The 13,673-nt window shown below is 32.4% G+C and overlaps 2 protein-coding genes across 2 annotated transcripts; both read right to left on the bottom strand.

Moving 5' to 3' along the window:
• Positions 1 to 1,497: 1,497 nt before the first annotated feature.
• Positions 1,498 to 2,527, bottom strand: LOC105959289 (EPIDERMAL PATTERNING FACTOR-like protein 2). The gene is made up of 3 exons (XM_012983352.2): positions 2,085 to 2,527; positions 1,974 to 2,008; positions 1,498 to 1,891 (listed from the first exon to the last, which is right to left on the bottom strand). Exons 1-3 carry the CDS (start codon positions 2,191 to 2,193, stop codon positions 1,640 to 1,642), a joined length of 396 nt encoding a protein of 131 aa, XP_012838806.1. The 5' UTR covers positions 2,194 to 2,527; the 3' UTR covers positions 1,498 to 1,639.
• A 970-nt stretch (positions 2,528 to 3,497) lies between these two features.
• LOC105959285 (alpha/beta-Hydrolases superfamily protein) lies at positions 3,498 to 6,415 on the bottom strand. The gene is made up of 10 exons (XM_012983347.2): positions 6,004 to 6,415; positions 5,831 to 5,898; positions 5,612 to 5,682; positions 5,230 to 5,502; positions 4,981 to 5,141; positions 4,819 to 4,874; positions 4,617 to 4,669; positions 4,367 to 4,496; positions 4,096 to 4,193; positions 3,498 to 3,949 (listed from the first exon to the last, which is right to left on the bottom strand). Exons 1-10 carry the CDS (start codon positions 6,279 to 6,281, stop codon positions 3,878 to 3,880), a joined length of 1,260 nt encoding a protein of 419 aa, XP_012838801.2. The 5' UTR covers positions 6,282 to 6,415; the 3' UTR covers positions 3,498 to 3,877.
• Positions 6,416 to 13,673: the final 7,258 nt, after the last annotated feature.

Genomic DNA, 13,673 nt, shown 5'->3' with positions numbered 1-13,673 from the left:
AAATGTAGAGTTCGAATGGGATAAAACGGGTACAAAAGTGATAATATTCCATATAATCTCGAAGATTCCACTAAATTTGAGGAGTTGAGGGGTGGTTGTAATTATCCAAACAAGATGGGGGTTTTCGTAATTTGACCATACCCCAGGAGGTGGTTGTAATGACCCTTTTTTTTGTGATTAGGACCACAGCAAAAGAAACTACTAGTAGATTTATTAATAATTTTCATGATCTACGGTAATGTCAAATTACGAAAAAACGTCTCTTGTTTAGATTACTACAACCATTTTCAACTATGTATTATCTTACACATCGATCCTTACAGTGTCAAATTCACTAACTGAATGAGGGATTTTCTCGTAAAAAAAAATACGTAGATGAAAGGGTAGTTGTAATTACATTAACATGAGGGAGTTTTTTGTAATTTGACCTTACATCAGGGGTTAACCGTAATTTACCCAATATTTTTATTGAGCATGTGTTTTGAGGTATCACATTCCCATTTCAATTTTCTCATTAGTCATTACCAAACCCCACATTACATTGACACATCATAGAGTAGTACTATAATTTTTGTATTAATAGTGCACAAAAGAACGATACAAACGTTTGATGAACAAAACAAAATAGTCCAATCCCACACGTGATTTTCCTGATGGATCAAGGTACAATTCAATACCCCTTCTTCCTTTTAGCACTATTATAAAATAAAAATAAAAATAAAAAGATCAATGGTTAATGTTAAATCGCGTGTCATAATATACTGTAAAGCAACTCAAATGTCTCTTTCTCTCTCTCTTACACATACATATAATTTACGTATAATCCAAATGTTTGTGGGCTCACTTATGTGCAGGTGAACAAGACATGATATAAATTATTAGTGAGGCTTGATTTGGTTACATTTTTTTCTTTCTAAGATACATGTACTTATTTATTAAATTTCTTAAAATTAGTAGGTGGTGCGATTAACACTTAACAGTAAATTAACTCGAATCACCTCAATAACATGATTCTCGAACTTGCAATAAATATTTGAGAATCAAAACAATCATTGAACAATCTTCTTCAGTTGGGGGAAACGACGCATTTCATGCGTAAAAAACACATGTTACGGCACTGGATGAAAACCCTCTAATGCTTAAGTCAGTCTAAAGTACGAGAGAAAAATATGGAGAGCATCTCTCTCAAGAATGTAAGAAAGACATTCTGCAATAAAATGATAATAAATTATCCTCAAAAAAAAAAAAAAAAAAATGATAATAAATTACCTGTAGTGATAATTGAAGTATTTATATACTAATTAATTTAATTATAGGCCTGAAATATTAACTTGGGCTTCGGCTTATAGTTGGGCCAATGTTTATAATTATCTTTGGGCTTAATTATATTAAGACATGTACGTCAATATCATTAGGTCTACTAAGAAAAATTCAAAAAAAAAAAAAAAAAGAAAATCAAGAATCCAAGAAATTATCTCAAGAAATCCAATTTGAATGACATAATGCAGAAAGATAATCACTAAAAATTAGAGAGACAAAACGTTACCTCTATGTACATACAAAGTGGACTATAGCTAAATTTAAGAATTTAACTACCAAAAAACCTATCGACAATTGCAGCCAAAAAAAAAAAAAGAATTTACCAAGGGTTGAAAATGAAGTCTCCACATTTACACTTCCAACACATGGGCTTGTAGTTGGAAATATCATCTCCTCTGTAATATTCAATTGCATAAAAATGGCTGCTTTCGATATGGTATTTCTTCTTCGTCGGCACAATGGGAACCTGCACCGCCTCACACCGCCGGCAAGACTCGCATCTTCCTTCACATCTCGGCGGCCGTGATCCTATCACCGCTCTCATCTTCACCGCCGTTTCTTGATTCCTCACCTGCATTATAAACAGATATGCAATTTAGGTAGAAGAATTTGAGGAGGAAGAAGAGAGAGAAAGGAAATGTGAGCCTTCTTACCGTAGTGTAGTCAAAGTGTTTGCTGAAATGCCTAGCTGAAAAAAAAAACATGCAACGTCCATTATTATGCAATATAATTTGGAACTCGGACAAGAAATGGTTTATACTTACCTTGAGCCACATGGGTTAAGTTTGGTAAGAGGAAGAACTCAAAAGCCAGAAGACAGAGAATACTTGTTTGGAGAAGTGTGCAGGAGTTTAGTTTCATGCAGGCGGCCATTGAATATAGTTTAGCAAAAGAAGAATGAAAGATTCATTCTTTTTATTACTTAATGATTGACAAAAAAAGGGTTGGGGGGGCTTCTGCAAATTAAAAAAGATGGAAGTGAGAAAACAACTAGAGAAAGGGGGTCTGAAATTCTGAAAAGGGGAAAACAAGTGTCCTCGTTTGATGTGCCCAAATGGAAAGAAACCACTCTTGCACAGCTGCTGCAAAATGAGAATGTGAGCAGAAGAAAGAAAAGGGTTTATCCAAAGAACCCCTGCCTCTGCACACACACAGCAATTATAAAGTGAGAAATTCTTTTCTTTTATTTACTATTTTATTATTCTCTCATTTAGAAAATTAGAAAATGACATGTGACTATGTGACTGCCCCCCACTCAATGTATTAATTTCACTGTTAGAGGTTTGGTTGGATTTTGTGCAGTCTTTCATTGAATTGCCATTTTAAAGTTTGATTTTTTTTTATTTTTTTTGGTAGATTTTGTGGTGTCAAATTCAACTGATTTTGTTGTATTTTATGGAATGTTCTCTAGTTTTCACGTACAAATTGGAGAATATTCTACATCATATAGAAGATTTCACTAAATTTAACACTGTAAAAGTGGACGTATAAGAAGATTCAAGAGGGGTTTTTTCGTTATTTGACCTTAGCTCAAGGGGTATCCGTAATTTACCCTTTTCTGTTTGAAATATCTGTGCTCACATAGTATTTTTAGGGTTTAAAAAAAATTACAAGTATGTAATATATCATGGTAAATTGATTTGGGTGGAATTAATAAGAGTGTATTTATTGGGAAGAAAGATGAACAAGTTAGGGTTGGTAAAGAAATTATGCAGTGGTGGAGTGTTGAGTAATTTAAGTGCATCAGTATTCACTTTCCTCCAAACCCACGCAAAAGTTTCTGCTACAGTAACTTTGACTTTTTTCTTTGTGGTAAAAAGCTGATTATGAGTCATCTACTTTGACTTATGAATAATTACAAATACAGACGTGTATATATATATATATATATATATATATATATATATAATATATTAAAAATTGAAAATGGACTTTTCTCTGTTTTAATCCATTATATTCTCCTCTTTTTTTCTTTTTCTTTTTTTTTTTGAAATTCAATAAAATAATAAATTTGTGAGCATGGACCAACCTAGCATGATAGGGTGAGGTAAGACATCAATTTTGTATTTCTAGGACCATTTTCCATCTGAAATAGCTCTCTGCATTCTTTCAACAGGCTTTTTCTAAGATTATTTTAAAAAATTAAAATAAAATTGGCTTTTTCTGCTGCAAAGAGATACAACTTAAAAGCTTCCCATCAGCTTAAATGAAAGCATTGATCTTCAAAGTGATTACATTACACGTATTTCATAGGGGCCACAATTCCCATTTGTTTTCTTGCATCTACGAATAAACTGTTATTACAATCAATATTGCTCTCTTATACAAAAGGGACTCCGAAATTTGATGAATATATACCTTCTCGTTCGGCCTTCTCGATGGTCCTCGAATAGGATCACACACACCCATAGGGATGTGTGTGTGTGTGTGTGTCGATCTAAGGTGTTCCGACAATTTTCATCTTCAAATATTTGCGAAATATATTCACCAAAAGGACTCACTTGCAAAGCATTTAATACGGAACTCCCGAAGGATGATGTAAGTGACGACGGTATATTTATAGTTGAAAATTGTCGACTGTGTGCTGTATTACATCCGCTCCATCGTAATTTATACACCGAGTTTTAACCTAAACAACCAAAAATAATGGGGCATATTATTTCCTTCAATCGTCACGCAGCTAATAACTAGCGTCTAAATAGACTTAATTAGAAGTCAAAAAACAAAACGAGGCGGTATTTGAAAAAAATAATACGACAAAAAATTTTACGAAACCTGAATTGTATTGTGTGCAAGAAGTCTCTGTATACTTCCGCTGAAACTGACATCGACTCTTTCCCAACTCATTCTTGTTAATCCTCTGATCATTGTCTCTATAATAATTTGCAAGAAAAATTGAATGTCGATATTATTTATCATAACTGCAATAACAACTTTCCAATTCGGAGTTCGTACAGCATGCAATCTTACGTATATATAACGTATATGCATGTGTATATATATACACGCACGTAGACACATGTAAACTCGATTTAAAAAAGAATACCTTCCATTTCACTGATCTTGCCTTTAGCAACTTTAGCTTCCAAAGAAAATTCTTCATGAGAATTTTGCGCATTCGGTTTCTCCTCGTTTACGACGTGTGGGTATTTAGCATTTTTCTGAAAATTCCGATGCTAAAATAAAAAAAAAAAAAAAAAAAAAAACACCACAACATATTTACTATATAAGTATTTATATTTTTACATATTAATTGGCAGTAAAAGTGAAAATATATGTATATAACATATATATACATTTGGAAGCTCTTTGCGACGACGCAATGACGAAGAACTCCACCCAACCAGATCTGTGTTACGTGGTCAAGGTTATATATATTAAGTGAAAAATTAATTAAAAATAAATTATACCAACTCAAGTCTTAAACTACGAAAACTTCATTTGTTTGCAGTTTACTTATATAAACAAAGACATTATTTGTAAGTATGATCAGGATACGGTCAAAGCGTGTATTTGCATACGCAACTCTCCTCTTGAACAACTTCAATGCAGATCTGTAACGAGAGTCGAGATTAATTAATAATAAACTTCATTAATCCGTAATAGCAAAATCCAAACGCAACCTTAATTGAAAAAAAAAATGATTAAAAAAAGACTAACATGAACTTAAGATCTTCATAATCAGTGCTCATTCGAAGCAGAAGCGGTGGTTTTCCATCATCACAATCGCTCAAGAACAAATGCCTCCCTGTTTTTCCGAGTAACCACGAAGCACGCGATGCTAATTTCTCCATTGCGTAAAACCCGCAGAAAACCGGAACCTGTTAAAATAAATCATTTTCAAATTTCTTTTTTAATTTTATTTATTTATTTAAATTAGATCGTAAAATGAACGAGAACGAGATTTACCTGTTTATGCCCCCTGCAACCTAAATGTGGTGTTGCGGAGGTAATGAAGTTAACTGGTTCGAGCCCAGCTATATTTCGTCTTAATTTATCTTCCAACGATGATATTTGAGTTTCGATTTTACCACATTCACCGTTTTCGTTACCGTTTTTTATTATTAAATCTTGTTTATTATAAAGCACCGCAATAGCATATCTCGCTATCAAGCCACCGAGCGAGTGACCTACGAAAGAAATCTTCCGAAGATTCGGATGACTATCCACAACACAAATCACCTGAAATTTTGAATATGGCATCACAAATTTAAACTCTAATTTGGTAATTAAATTAACAAAAAAATTAAAAAGTTTCGATTTTTGTCAAAAATTGAAATTACAAACAAACCTCATCGGCTAATCTCTTCCCCATAACATCAACACCATCAAATGTCAACATTGAAGAATTAGATTCACTACCTGAACATAACATTAAGCATTACTTAAAAAGAACATTAATTATTAATTAATCAATTACTCGATTGCAGACACGAAAAGCAGGGCTAAAACAATTCGATACATTCCGAAAATCACAAACGAAAAAAAATCGAAAAAAAAGAGAGCTCACAGTGTACTATGACATCATTTGGGTAGGCCTTCACGAATTGCTTAGCCACATACCTCCAATTTTGAGCACTGCACCCAATAATAATTAACTTAATAACCAAAATCACAAATTAAATTAAATTGTGACAAAAAATAAGAAATTATAATATTGCATTGCCAGTTTTGTTGACAGACCTTCCAATAATTCCGTTGACCATAACAACGAGGTGGGTCGGCGGCGAGTGATCCCTCCTCCCGCCGGAACCGGCCTCAACACTGAAACCGCCGTCGGGGTCCGGCGTCTCCGCCGTCGAAACGCCGCCGTCAAATCTGAAACATCCTAATCTCGAAATCAAAAAATTCCTACTCTTCGTCTTCTTCTTCTTCTTCTTCATCTGCCGATTCAATTTCATTTCCATTGTACTCTGATTGCTCAAGTTAGTTTCCTCCAAACCCATCTCCATCGAACCCATTCAACATATGTAATATTATATATAAATATATATATATGTAACGGTTTATGTGAGGGGTGAGCAAATGGGGTTTGGGAGAAGATCTTAGTTAAAGAAATAGGGGCGCCATTAGTGAGTGACCTTGCTTTTGCATTATTAAATAAATAGGGTAAATTACACACACCCCCCTGAGGTAAGCTTAAATAACTGTAAGGTCCCTGTGGTATCGATAATTACATTCACCCCCCTGAAAGGTAGTTAAAAACTCTAACGCGATAATGCATTGTATACATTATTCCAATTGGGTTCTAATGGACTATTACTTTAAGCTAGTTGTGGAGATAACATAGAGTTATGGGGAGTTATGGGGTGACATGGCTCCCCCAATATTTTTTAAATCACCCATAACTCTTAGTTGTCTTCACCACTTCCTGAAACCAATAGTCCATTAGAACCCTATCGGAATAATGTATCCAATGCATTATCCCGTTAGAGTTTTTAACTACCTTTCAGGGGGGTGAATGTAATTATCGATACCACAGGGACCTTACAGTTATTTAAGCTTACCTCAGGGGGGTGTGTGTAATTTACCCAAATAAAAATGATTAAACTATTTGATATTCGTTTCAGATTAGGGGTAAATTGGGAATTTTTGGGTTGGAAGGAAATTTGATCAGTCAATATTTTGGACTGTGATTTTTCATGATGGAATTCAGGCTCCCAACAACAACTAACCTTAACCATGTGCGATTTAATCAAGTTGCGGAAATATATGTTGTCGTTATTATGAATTATGATTATTACAATATTAGACCTAGTAGTAAAATACAATATTCATGATGTTGGCGATAATCTTAGGGGTAATATCGGAATTCGAGGGTGTGGGATGATTACAGGGATCTAGAAGTTATTGGGGTTTTATGACTATTATTTGAGAAATCTGATGATGAGAAATTTTGTGTGGAATAGTGAATGATTGGTCAAAATTATGAAGGGGTAAAAATGGAAATTTAAAAGGTGGTGGAAATTGAAATACGGTCAAAGGTTCGGGAAACAGCGGCTGCTAGGGCTATTGTTGAAGATATTTGTCCTTCTAGGGAGTTTTTTTAGCATGAAAATATTTGTTAATTTTTTTTTTTTTAATTTTGCTATTTTAACATCCTTGATTAGTTAGTCGATCAACGATTAATGATAAGGGTCGATTAATAATTTCTATATTTTATGCGACAATTTATGTGTATTTAGTAAAAGAAATTAACATATTCGCAATAACAAAAACAGGTCATATAATATGGGACAGAGTGAGAACATAAAATAGTATAATAAACAATTAAATATTTTTTTAATTAACATAGTGTGAATATATTCTTTTGGTAAATATAAAATATGATCATATGCACCAAAAAGGCGAGTAAAAGTTATAGCTCTAAAATAAATATATTTCAATTTCATGACAAGCGTTAGCATTTTGACGTTTGAACTAAGCCCATTTAAGAAATGAGCCCAGTTTCCAGAACAGCCTAGTATTGTTATTTATAAGCCCAATTAAAGGAAAATGAGTTGTAGTTCCCAAAGGCCCGATCGGAACTAAAAATCGGACCGGAAATCAGAATTGCTAGTAGTTTATATAGGATTCCGTCCCACATAAATTCGGAAAAATCGGATACCAAAACTTCGGAAACTGAAATGAAAAGTACGGTTCCAAATTCAGATATTTTTAAATTGAAATTAACGGAATTTGAAAATTTCGTTCCAATTTCCACCCTAATCTAAACCATGGTGGATTTTATATGCTTTCAGTTTGATAGTCAAATCAAGGCAATTGTAGAGGATGTTAGGTTAAAGAGGAACATATTTTTGTTATATATATACATTCATCTTTATCACGAAAATAAAGATTTGACGTATGAGGCTGATAAACTTAACCTAAGTTTTTCAATGAATCAATCGAGTATAAAGATATCGATGACGTCATAAACGAATCTTTTCACTATTTTTCTCCCTAATAATTTGACTAATAAAATAAATATAATTTACAACTAATTTTATAGTTGAGCGAGAGCAATGCAATTGCATATATTGTTGTCAACAATCATTTGGGAAATGCAAGAAATCACCGCCGGGACCCGCCGCCTCTAAAGCGGCCGTGGCCCGCCGTCACATCGGCTGATAGACTCCCACCACCATCTACACCACCACTACCACCACCACCATTTTAATTAATTAATTTGGTTAATTTTAATAATAATGTTTAATTTAGTTTGTGGTATGATTGGAGCATTGTATATGTAAGTTGGGTGGGCCCTAATTAAAAAAAACAGAGTCCATTTTCTGTCTCTCAATGCCTGCTTGCTGGGCCTCCACTACCACATGGCTACATGCCAACCTTGCCGGCTTTTCTTCTTTTCCTTTCTCTATATTTTCATTATTTTTACATTAACTTTTTATAAAATCATTTACCCAAAAATTGAATTAAAAAATCCTAATAATGAAAGAGAAATATACAATCCCATTATTTATGTCGCAAAACAAAAATTTGTAGAGTAAAATAGAAATAAATTTTCGATTATGGTTTAAAATAGTCGCAAACTTTTTTCAATTAGGTTTTACCAACAGGTGACTGTATTATTTAGTCATTGATAGTAACTTAGAACGCCGTAGACGATAGTGATTCATAATCAACTGGATAACATATACATAACAGTGTAAAATAGATGCGGAGGTTATGGTAACATCTGAGGACTCCGGAGAGATTTTGTTTCAGACTGGCGTAGATGTCTTAAAATTTATAGTCCAAAACCGCAATGTGGATGATTTTTTAGATTCGGGGTGATTTTGCTTATGTTTCTGATGATGGTAGTTAATTTGGCGAAGAAAAAACGGTGGAAATTTTGAACGTAATGACGAGCAATTTTGGAGCTTGGAGAAAGATGGAAGAGAAATTAGACTAAGAAGTCAGTATATTTGCGTAATTTTAGTATTTAATTGAAAGTATTGCCGAAAAATCACAAGTAAATGAACTTTTTTGTAAGACTAATTTTTATCCGGATAAAAGTGCGAATAAGTCTAGCTTATATGCACATTTATAAATAAGAAAAAATAAGAACACAAACCCTAGAAAATTAAGACAATTAGTGGAGATCCATGTATATGATAATGAGAAGGGGCCAAAATTAAAGAGAAGTCTTCTCTGTGTGTGTGGGCCGGGTTAGTAGTGAGAGAAGACTGACAAAAAGTTACACACATGATGTATGTATAAGTTACTGTAATAATTATAAAAAAAAAAAATGATATATAATTGAATTGAGTGCGTGTAGTGTAGTGTGTGTGGATTGGGAAACAGCACCCGCGATGTTTTCGCGCGCCCTGCACCAGAAGTGGGACCCACCTTACACCCATCTGTCTTACATCAACACTGTGCTTCTTCTTTGTTTCGTACCCTGACCTGCTAGCTACCTGCCCTTTTATTATTTTATTTATTTCTATTTTCCTCCATTTTTTTTAACCTTTCTTATTAGTTTTGTGTTCGATTCTGATTCGCATTAGAGAAAAATGGAATCCACTGATTATGCTTATGTTAATATATTAAGATCAATTACTTATATCCCATTGTAATATTTTTTTTAATATAAGAGTATTTTTTTTTTCATTATGTACAGTGAACAAGGTCTTATCCATAGTATATTTTTAGTGTTGCTTTAGTATCTTATCTTATAACTTACTAGCATTTTTTTTCCGTGGGAATATTATTCAACACTGAAAAAAATAATTAATTTAATACATAATAAGTAAATGTAGTATACTAACATAGTAAAAATTAATAATGCAGTAATAATCATATTTTATTTAACATTAATTTTAATAAATCGAATTTTTATCTATATCTCTTAAAATTGGAGATATATTGATGAAAAATAGGAAATTGCTAATTGTTGAAAATTATAGTTAGAAATTAGTAGACAAAAAATATTAAAAGTAAATACCTACAGAAGTGCCATTAGGTGGGATTCTTTACGGTTTAGTTTCAATGTAATTTTGAAATTGTTAAAATTTATAATTAGGAATTAGTAGAGAAAGAAATATTAAAAATATTTAATTACATAAATACCATTAGAGTTTGTTAGGATTGCCAAACGCTTCTTTCTTTTAAATATAAGATTATTATTATTAAAGTTATTTACATGTGTTCATTTCATGAGACAACACAAAGAGATTAGCAGTTAAACCACAATAATTAGTTAGTCTTTTCAAAAAGAACATAAGCTGCATCCTTTCAATTAAATTAAATATGCTGTTAAAAATCTCATAAAGTTGAATGAAGCCTAATCCTTGAAGAAATCAAGTCTTAACGTCCAAATTAAACTAAATATTTAATATTAGTTTATTAATATAATCTGTTGCCTAACTTTTTTTTTTCTTTTTAGAAGAATCTCTTGTCTAAATTTTGAAATGACAGATTAAAATGTCAGATATTTATTATTAAACAAATTTATAACTTCCTATTTTTAGTCAATGATACTGTTCAATATCACTGTTAATTTCCGTAATAAAATTAAAGTGATTAAACAAGCAATAATCATTGTTGATTGTAGTCAAAGGCGATTGTTGCAATTCAGATTGATGTCAGAATATTCGGACCAACAACGAATGACAGTTGTATTAGGATTTGCCTCATCATCAATAATAATAATAATTAATAATGGTAAGCAGCTGGATAGATAGATTTTACCACTACCCAGACCAATTAAATCATTGGTTAGGAACACTAATCATTGTTTAGGGAAACTAATTACGTGAACCATGCTAATCCACGTACGTACCCTACTACTCTAGTAGTTTCCACTAATTAATTAATCATGGCCATGATTAATTATTGAGCACACTTATCTTTTATTGATTCTTCTTACTATGCTACAAAGAAACTGTTTTAACCTAGCTAACCCTATTATTATTCTTAAACATGCATCCAAACATCGTAGTATAGAGTGCATGGGGAATGAATATGAGAGAGAGAGAGAGAGAGAGAGAGGAAACACAGTAGGTGGTGTGTGAGTGTGTGTGTTGGAAAGGTCAAATCAGTGGGGGGTGCAGAGGAAAGAAGAGTGATGAAGAGGGCAGAAAGGAAAGGGTTTTGAACTGATAGCAAATGTCACCTCCTCACTTCTGTCTTTTCTCTATTATTTTATATTATTTTTATTTTTATTTTGATTGGGCCCCACAGATAACCCATAACTACAGAGGCCCACCCTTTTGTAGCGCGTAACTTCCGGGCGTAATAAGCCCACTAGGCCCCCCCCCAAACCACTGCCCCCCTCCCTTCTCTCTCTCACACACATCACACACTGCTCCCTCTCTCTCTCCTCTCTCAAATGAATAAATTAAAGTACTAAATTGCATTTAAACTAATTAATACTCTTTCCGTTCCAAAATAAGTATCGTTTTAGGTTGTTGCCTACATATTAAGAAAATTAATAAATATGTGTGGATTTTAGAAATATACATATAATATGACTAAAATGCCCATGTAATTAATTATATCTCAACTAATCAAGAGTAATAACTAATAAGGGCATAGTTGAGAAAAAAGTAATTAATGTAACAGTGAAATTTTAAAGTTACAGATAATATGAAACAAGAAAAACTCCCCAAAGCGACGGTTAATTTGAAAACATAGATGCATCTTTTAATAAGTGTTTATTAATTAATTTGTGTTAATTAAAGAAGGATGATTTTTAATTTAATGGTAGCTCTTCATATTTATGTATTTATTTTAATTTTATATGTAGAGAAAAGAGAGATTGAAATAACAGCCCATATCGGGGGCAATATTTATCTTCCAGCCATACACTGTCATTCTTGTCTCACATATCAATATATCTATATATATGAAAAAACACACACACACACACACAATTACTTATATGATCTCTTTAGTGAGTGATGATGATGGGTGTGTGTAAATGTTAATATGCACGCACTGCGCACGTGGCTGCTCTGCAAAACTCACTTGGTTTTTATCACAAATAGCAGTATGACTCACAGTCTCTCACACACACACACACACACACTCAATACAATCCATCCATCCATCCATCAGTTTTGGTTTTGGTCAGTGAACTTTTCACTGTTTACCGTTGAATATGCACTTCCCTACATACATACATCTTTCTATCTCTATCTATCTTTCTTTCTCCAATTTCTGCCCATTTGCACGTGATTTTGTACAACACATTTCATCGCTATTCAATTTGTATATAATTAAAGTAAATTTGAGAGGTGAAATAAGAGTATTGTTAATAATATAATGAGGGCATGTCACTTGATCAGTCTTCAAACTCTAGAATAAATAATTTAAAGTTTTCAAGTCAAATTTATCTAATTATTTACATGGGCTATGACTTTTAACCGTAAATGGAGCTTAACAGAGTCCCATTAGTCACACGTACATATAGGTGTGTATGATTATATGCAGATTTAGTGTTAACAAACACCTAATTGTACTGTCATAACATGATTTATACGTACGGTTTAATGTTTATCATGTCTTTCGCTACCTATCAGTTTTGATAATGAAATTTGTTTAATCCTCAAATTAATAAGTAACACAGCCAATGATAATAAACTACTGCCACGTTGGCACACATGTACAATTAATGGAGATCGATTAATTTACAATCCCATCATTAATATAAAAAGGTATTAAATTCTTAAATTATTCTCTGTTAGGCACTAATGTGTTAATGTAAACGTGCCGTGAAGGGATTATATATATATAGTCGTATGATTAAATGATGAATTATTAAGATTCAATGATTAGGTAGCTTGTAATCTAATAACTAAATTCTAATAAATTAATTAAGACCCCATCATTTGATTTAGCAAACAACACTTGAAACATCAAGCTTGTGCAGAATCTCCAGGCAAGCATGATTTAATTAATTAATGAATTAAAAAAAAAAGTGATATGTTCGATTTTGACTGTCTATAACTTTTCAGGTAGAATTTGTTGTTTTTAGTGCAATTTACATTTCTTGTGTATCGCGGACACAAAAAAAGGGCGACACGGAGAGACGGAAAAACGGTATGCCTCAAAATTGGGATAAGAAAATTTGGAGTAAACGTGTAAATATTAAAAATATAGAGAATATTTATAAATATGCGATATAAACATTTACAAGTTCTTATTTATATATAAATTCTTTTTATGTATTTTCATTCAAACATATTCAAAAAAAAATTACTATCAACAATCAATTGTAATTGATCAGTCAATTATTTAAATAATTTTTTATTTAAACATGTTTTTAACTTTTTAGAAATTGCAAAACAAATCATAAATGTTCAGCAAGTATCCTCGAGTCTCGAACACAAAACGTAACCAAAACACAAAAACATTAAGCAGTTGAACTTTCC

This window comes from Erythranthe guttata, chromosome 14 (genome assembly GCF_056151865.1).
Source record: "Erythranthe guttata isolate IM_541 chromosome 14, IM_541, whole genome shotgun sequence".
In the NCBI taxonomy this organism is placed as follows: domain Eukaryota; kingdom Viridiplantae; phylum Streptophyta; class Magnoliopsida; order Lamiales; family Phrymaceae; genus Erythranthe; species Erythranthe guttata.
This window is presented reverse-complemented; position numbering and strand designations above follow the sequence as displayed.